The following is an 8,379-nucleotide window of genomic DNA, read 5'->3' on the forward strand; positions in this document are numbered from 1 at the left end:
GCCCGTTCTCCAGGACAGCTAGCACTGCTTAATGATGTCTGCTAAGGCACCACCTGCGTTTTTTCACAATATGGCGAGGTCGTCCCATTTAGGCTTTTAGCTATTTGTAACACTGAGCACAGTGCTAATAGATAAAATCTAGAGGTCTTGACCTGATGCTCTATAAGATAAATTCACCCTCACTGAACAATGCTCCACATTTTGCCAGACTGGCTCCAAGGTGTTCCACTTTTTGGGCTTCATGAATAATTAGCCTTCCGTCAGGAAAAAAAAAAAAGATAATAATAATAATAATAATAATAATAATAATAATAACAATAATAATAATAATAAAAACATAGCTTGCCTGTTCGTGCTTGTTCTTCGCAGTTAGTATATGCTTGGTTCAGTATTCTTCAGAACTAGGTCAATGCAAAACATGACTGATTCTATGTTAATCATCACCTAGGAAACTCTCTCCCAACGTTCAGCTCTGCCAGTTCTATACTGGTCATTTTTTCTTTATTTCATCTGGCTGCAGAAGGGAAGCCCCTGTACATCCCAGCAGATGCATATTAACTACTGTGAGTGCTACAGTATGTATCATCCCAGTAGCTTTGTCTTTGCTGAAAAGTAACTGTATCAATGCAGTGTAGCTATTGAAAGTCATTTCAGCTTTAATTTGTCCACTGCTTGTTTAATGGTAGCTAAAATGTGTGGGAATTAGACCCCAAGAAAGCATAAATCAGTTTTTATTACACTGCCATTGAAAATGTAATGATCCCCTAAGATCATCTGACATTCAAGGGGTTTGTTTTATGAAACTTGATTTATTCTTAATGTATCACTTTTTGATCCTGGGTGAATTCAGGTGCCGTTTTGGCACATTAAGCAACATAAATCCATGAAATGGAACCTCCAGTGACTGTGAACTTGTTAATGTATCCTGCCGTAAATTACAGAATAATGTCTAGTGGGGCCAGACGATTTTCCAAAGTGGTGATGAATCACGCTTCAGGTTTTTATTTTTATTTTATTTTTTAAATATAGCTTTTTTTTTTGTTTAAGCTAAGATCTTACACATCTGAACAATGTCATTGTAAAATTTCTGCTGCTTCACTTTTTTTTATCTAGGTATCTCACACTATTATACACTATTGTTCAGTTCTTTAACGATACTGAAAATTCTGCATGAAATTGGTATTAGGGGAATATGTCAACTGGCTCAGCTCCTTTTCCTTGGTCCAACTTTTAACATTAATATTTTTCTAAAATTTCACATCACTTGAAAGTGTGGAAAGCTGCATTGTGAACAATTTAAAGTCAGTCTACAGACCTTAATACGAAATTGGGATGAAACGGTTATCAGTTTCACGGTAAACAATGATGAAATTCCAGGTGGTTAGTATTACCTTTTCAGATTTTAATTATGATTAAAACTGTGGCTGATTACCGCGCTTTGAAAAACTCATGCTGAAAACTGTCCAGCATCAACCAAAGTTAGCAAGTCTCCCAGATGCAGGTGTGCAGGCATGGGATGTTACACGGGTCAGTGAAAAATGCCGGAATGCAGTGACCATTAGCAGTGACCATTAGCAGTGACAGCGCTCCAGTGATTTTCAATGTTAATGCACATTTTATACGGTTTTCATGTGTTTACCTAAGGCTCTAATTATTTTAATGTTCATACAAACAAAAAGTGCGTAATGTTGCTAATTTTATTTACGGTTTTCAGTATAAAACTTATTTCAGTTTGTGTACCAGTACTTTCTGAACATATGCATCTACTTTTTACAATATTGTGATAATATTGATAACCTTGATAATTTTGGATAATTTGACCATGATACTAAATTTTCATACTTTTTCATCTCTAATATGAAACTTACTGTGGTACTCATTATACTGAGTAATAAATGCTACAAAAATGAGTATGTCCGGTGACCCTGTACTGGATACATTGTAAGGTGGTTGGAAAAATAAATTTGTTTTGGGTAAAAACTTCATGATTTTTTTGTGGAGAGCCAAGTCCTTTGGGATTTGAGCCGGTCTTTTGGGATTTGAGCCTGGGTCTTTTGTACGGCAGTCCCAGTTCGGCATAAAACATTTACTTTTGGGTTTCGTTTGTGAGGCAGGTGCCCAGGTTCCATCCCACCCATACTCACCTGCAACGTTGCCATGCCCACATGCCCACCAGTGTGCCCTCACCTGTGCCTCCATCACTGCACCACCCCTGCCCTCACCCCGAGTGCGGCGCGCGGTGCGCAGAGCGGGCTCGCTCAGTCTGCCCGTGCCACACTCTGCCAGCCTGCCAGCCAGCGTGCTTGTGGGAGCAGATGGAGAGAGCAGTGTGGTGTTTGAATGCTCCCATAGGTTGTATTCTACATCGATTTACTTTCTTGCCTCTTGAATCCAGTTTTGTTTGCATGTGTGGACTGGCAGTCTGGAGGGGGAACGTCTGCATGTGGGACACGTTGTCAGTGGCTAACAAGCACTCAGCTGACTGCAGATTCTCGCTCTCCCTCCTTGAACTTCCCTCCCTCTCAACCCCAATCCGCCCGCTCTCCAAACCCCCATTATCCCCTGTCTCCCACTCCCAGACTGCGCAGCGTGAAGATGGAGCAGAGGAAGCTGAACGACCAGGCTAACACGCTGGTGGACCTGGCAAAGGTGCGTACAGAGCCTCTGTGCAACCACTTCATCCTACTTAGAACACAGATACCTGGCTGATTGCTGGTCACTCACCTTCTTGTCTTTTTCTGATGGGTTTGAGCTGCTGTTCCTGTTCATTTTGAAATGATAATCCAACAAAAGGCCACAACGCTTCCTGGATGGTAGAACAATAGGAATATATGTAATGCTGTGATATTTATCTCGTCACCTGTAAATGCTTCCCTTCATTGCCGGTGTACTAGGTCAAAGCTAAGGGACCATTTAAGGACATTAAATGAACAACTGAGATATATATATATTTTTATTATTATTATTTTAATTTTTTTTGTGAGCTATGATCAGTACTTAAAATGCCAGTGGACTCTGCCTGTGTGTCTTGTGTTCATGACCCAGTCAGTCAAGGAACCAGTACAGTTTGAATAATACAATTTGATGATCGCTGCGTGGATACATTTCAGTGGCAGGGATTTTTGTACTGTCTGACAGACTAAACATGATAAAATTTTCCCAGATGGCTTTACATGTAGGATCCCTTTGCTATCAAATGTCATCCTTAGACAAAAAGGAAAGCGAACATAAAATATTGTATATGCCAGTATATGGGATAACATTTACTTGCTGAACCAACCAAGTGCACTCACTCACCTGCCAGTCCCGTGACTGGAAGGGAGTAGCCAGTGGATTACCCTGCATTTTTAGTCACAGAGCATTAATTAACGATTTGTTGGTGAGTATGTTCAATGATCTCCTCTTACACAGTACACTTAGTGTGCTCATGCACTGTCAAGTTAGTGTCCTCACACTCTACTTTGTGTCTTCATGTGATCTCTTCTATGTCCTCATGCACTGCCTACTTTGCGTCCTCATGCGCCCGTGCCCTCATGCGCCCGTGCCCTCATGCGCCCGTGCCCTCATGCGCCCGTGCCCTCATGCGCCCGTGCCCTCATGCGCCCGTGCCCTCATGCATTGGCTATTTTGCATCCTTATGTACCATCTACTTTGCATCAAGACTTTTTTTTTCATTTCTGTTTCTGGGGGTGAGATCCAGTGCCAGCCCCCCTCCCCCCAAAGCCACACCACGTGCTGTAGCCTATGCCGTCTCCTCCGCAGACTCAGAATGTGATGTACGACCTGGTGTCGGAGCTGCAGGAGCGCAGTGAGGAGCTGGACAAGCGCATCGGCATGCTGGAGGACAAGCTGGACTCCATCACTGGCAGCCTGCAGGCTCTGCCCGGCCTGCTCTCTCAAGCCATAACGCAGCAGCAGCGGGATTTCCTGGACGGCTTTGCGCACCGGTTTCGACCCGCCTCGTTGGGCTCGGAGCGCTCATGGACGCCCACACGCCGGCGCCGCTCGCCGTCCACGGCGCCTCACACGTCCTCCGACAGCGGCTAGCCTCTCCGCGCCTCTGCCATCCCAAACTTACGCTACCAAGATTCCAGTGCAGACTAACGAGAGTAATGAAAAAAAAATTATGGAAGCAGACAAAATAATAAATTAAAAATGGTAGAGATATGGTTTATGTTTGGCCATTGTATGGCTGTTCAGGTTTAGCTTTTTTATAAAGCCCTTGTATAGTTACTGACTGAGTTCAGGGTGCTGGGGTGAAGCTGACTATCACCGGAGAGTCCTTAAACACGACAGAATGAAACTGCCCAGGGAGGCGTCTGCTCAGCAATCGCAGTGTTTCACGTGGGTCTTCTGGCACGGAAGTGGACTGAGGAGAATTATGGCCCCCAAGCCAGGAATGGAGACAAGGCGGACTTTGGTTTTTATTTGACAGGCGTCAGAGGCGTCCTACTGGGAATTCCTGGGAGAGCCTTGGGAAGCTCTGATGAAGGCAGTAAGTGGAGATTGCCGAAGAAGTCTGGGACACATAAAAATGATTTAACCATTTTGACCAAACCACAGCCCTTAACTGGTTAAGTGGAACAGAGAATGGAAGGATGGATGGATGGCGACCAGTCCTTAACCTACCTTTTCATTTATGAGGAAATACTGGAGCTAACTGGTGTCTCTACATGTCACTGATAATTACAGTGTTCCTACATAAATTTGACGGTAGATGGGACTGCTGAATGTCACTCAAATAGTAGGAATTCATCAATACCATAACTTTTCTGGACAGTGGAAAGAGGTGTGAGGCAAATTGCCGGCCCTGATAAAAAAAAAAAAAAGAAACATACCTTAAAAAACAGGCCGACTGATGCGTAACATGCAGACGCAGGCGAGAGATGAGGGAGGGAGTCAGGCACACACTGCCAGAGCCTCAGCACCGAAAGGCTTCAAAGCAGCTCGTTGGTGCTGCAGCTGCTCAAGAGAACAATCCTGCATTCCTTTCCTCAAAAACATTCCTTACACGATATTTTGAAACAAAGAATAACATTGATACCAAAACAATTAGTTTCTGAGTCATTGTTTCCAAATGCAACATGCAATAAACTGCTGTCATTTGCACAGTTAAATGTATATTTTAAGAGATCGAATTGCTTTAATGAAACCACACAAATCCTGCATTAAACAAAATAAATAGCCAGGAACGAATCTTCTCTCTGGGCTCCCTGACACATCAGAGCTTCCAAAGGTCTTCAGGCGTTCCAGGGACAGGTCCATCGCGTCTGCTGGAAGTGCTCCACAGGCATCCTCCGCTTTAGACGGGGGCCGCGTAGGCAGAACTGAGAACCCCCACCCCCTTGCATGTTTCAGTGCAAATGGTGAAGGACCCACCCTCGGGTGGCATTATCTTATGGTTTTTTTCCCCTTCTTTTTTATAAGACTTTTTTTTTTTTAATGATTTGCCTAAAAAATTTTATAGGTAGTAGGTCAAATCTATAATGTTATAACAGAGTGGCATAAAAGAGATTAAAACGTGCATTCCTAGGTCCGTGGCTTACAGTGACAGGGAAATATAGATAAATACACCGAAACAACAATGTGAGAGAGAAAAAAAACACAGGATAAACATTTACAGTAGATGTCATGAAAAGTAAAGTTCCTAATTTGGTGCCCATCTTGACATTTAAGGTTAAAATGTCGGTGTTGATGAATGTGATTTTTTTTTTTTTTACGGGCCACAGAAAAGAAAACTGCATTGATTTTGTGTCCATGGCCTTGTTGACAGAGCTGTAAGACCCTAAACAGCACGTCGGTGAATTTTATGCTTGTTCCCGACCATCGAAGATGGTTGTTATGTTACTGTGATTCTTTTAAGAAATTCTCAGACTATTCTAAAGATGGGGAATGATGAGCGTTCCTGAACGACCTTGGCGGGATGGAGCGGTGTGGATAGAGTGAGCCTCCGCATTCTGTGTTCGCCCCGGTCCACTAAACACAGAAGCCGGTCTTTCAGCTTCAGCCATGGGGACGTCGTTTCTGTGGCTGAGGCAGAAAGGAGGCTCTTCCCTGTTTCAAAACACCATTGCTCCCTTCTCCCCTCCGTGGCGGAGAGAGACGGCTCACCAAATCACTGCTGCGTTTGACTGCATCATTCTGCCGTTCCTACATGCTGAATATATGGGGGAGTTTCAGTCTGTCCCTTAAATTCCAGTTTCAGCTCATTAATCACTGACATCTTTCAGAAGCCATTGTTGCTACAGCTCATGAGTTATTCTCCCGCAGTCAATATCATCACTAAATCTTGCTTTATTAACCTGCCCAGAGAGTCTTATGTAGTGACTAATGGAAGTTTTTTTCCTGAGAAATGGACATGATCAGGTAAATGGTGGTTCCCCTTAGTGTATCAAATGCTGCACTTAAGGAAATGAAAAAACTATTAATGACAGCGAGTAAAAGAATGGGAAATGCGTACGGGATACTGTTTTAGTGGGAATGCCAGGAATTTATGGCTGCTGGCACCTGCTTGGTTTAAGCAGGTGGATTCCGGGTCCAGACCCTTTGCTTAATGCTGTAAAGAGAAGCCTTTCGCTTTGAGTTTTCTGCTTCTGAAATTTATGTTGGTAGTTTTGGGGCATCATACGTTTTCCTTGTCTGACCTCACACATCCATCGATAGATGTAGAATCATCAGAACCTCTGTTCGTCTGCAGATGAATGAACGTCACTTACCATGTGACTGGTGCCACCCAAGGGTCCACAATCCATCACCACAAGGGTAACTAGGCCTTGCCACATAAAATTGTACAGTACTATCAATCTAATGGCGCTCTGCCTTGTCAACCAAATGCACTTTAAATTCATCAGTTTAGTTAATGATGTTCATATATAATGTATGGTATCAGCAAAAGTACTATCAGGTCAACAGCAGGGAATCTAGCATTATCTGCCGGTTTCAAAACCGCTGTTCCCTTTCGTCTTTAGTGGTGCCCAAAACGTCTATCATACATTCTCGATCGGTTAGTATATTTTGTTTAAATTCAGTTTGCAGAATTAAAAATGATCTAGGTTCCGAAATTGGATAATAAACAGAAACGTGCAATCAGTGGCAGTAGATAAAACAACCAAAACGAGGTTACAGGTGTACGAGTTACAGCTGTACAATTAACCAAACAGATGAGATGATCATTCACCAGGGGTGCTGTGGGAAGACATTCCCATTGAGAAAAGCCTTCAGTGTTGTGGTGTGCGTGGTGTTTTGGAACAGGGCTGGGATTATGTTGAGAGCCGGGCTGTTTGAACCCTGTGATTATACCCTCAGTGAGGGTGTCGCAGGAACGTGTGGCATGAATATATCGCTGATACTTGCTATCTGGATGCACTTCATTCTGCTCCCCTTTTCCTAGCACTGCCCCCCCCACCCCCCCCCGCTATGTCCCACAATTTATGACTGAACCCAAGTTCCTCTTCACAATCTTCTGTAACAGCCAAAAACTCACAGTGACGTATGGGAAGGAAAATACACATAATTATAGGATTATCAGTGAAACATTAATGGATTAATAAACCATTCAAAATGCAACAATGAAAACGCAAGTAAGTATCTAATAGACTATATTATTTCTCAGTAGAGACATCAGATAATTTATAATTTTTTAAACAAGAAAAATGAATAAATACTTAAAATGTGTAATCACTGTTTTATACACACTGCCACATTATGCATATCTAGTAGCACTGGAATAAATCAAGTGTAATGACTGAAAAATTGTGATATCTTCCTTTTGTGGTTTTATTTTACACAACCAGACCAAAGACTAGCAGTGTAACTGAGTTTGTAATAGTAAACGAGATTCACCAAACGGGGAAATATTAGATCGGATGGAGGGGAAACCTGTTTTCTGAATCATTTGTGTTTTTGCTTCCAATGGAATTATTAGTTAAATATATTGTGAATAACAGTTAAAGAACACTGATCTGAATCGGGGCGGACGATGGCTAAAAGCAGGATACACGGCTGCCCAGGGCCCCCAAATTACCTGCATTGCAGAGGAAGTGACATGATTGTCAGTTTTCTTGGTAGGGGGGCTTCCTGGGTAAAGTTTTGCCTAGGGCCCCTGAAGAGGTAGGTCTGGCCTTGATATAAATAATGAAGTTAATGCCATATAGAGGTGGGTTTAAAGTTTGAGCTGGGCTCGAGGCTCCCATGACCTGTGATTACCATACTGTAACGTGTCACTCATAGGAGCAGAAAGCCTTCTCGGTCATTGGGGACACCTTACCTGGTCGTCGGCAGAACACCCGACAGCTGGCGCTCCGGGCCCCGGGCCCCGGGCCCCAGCTCCCTCCGTAAGTGGGAAAGTGAGCCGTGCGTCACGGCGGTGAAGCAGATGGC

General features: G+C 43.3%; 1 protein-coding gene across 9 annotated transcripts in view; it reads left to right on the forward strand.

Annotated features, from left to right (window-relative positions):
* The window catches only part of kcnn1b (potassium intermediate/small conductance calcium-activated channel, subfamily N, member 1b), a 61,773-nt gene extending 54,021 nt beyond the window's left edge, over positions 1–7,752 (forward strand). For all 9 annotated transcript variants that reach the window (XM_023843990.2, XM_072699809.1, XM_072699813.1 and 6 more), the window contains 2 exons: positions 2,580–2,649; positions 3,763–7,752. In XM_023843990.2, the coding sequence (XP_023699758.2) occupies positions 2,580–2,649; positions 3,763–4,047 (355 nt within the window). In that variant the 3' untranslated portion in view covers positions 4,048–7,752. The remainder of the gene's footprint in view (positions 1–2,579; positions 2,650–3,762) is intronic.
* The last annotated feature ends 627 nt before the right edge of the window (positions 7,753–8,379 follow it).

This window comes from Paramormyrops kingsleyae, chromosome 15 (genome assembly GCF_048594095.1).
Source record: "Paramormyrops kingsleyae isolate MSU_618 chromosome 15, PKINGS_0.4, whole genome shotgun sequence".
In the NCBI taxonomy this organism is placed as follows: Eukaryota; Metazoa; Chordata; class Actinopteri; order Osteoglossiformes; family Mormyridae; genus Paramormyrops; species Paramormyrops kingsleyae.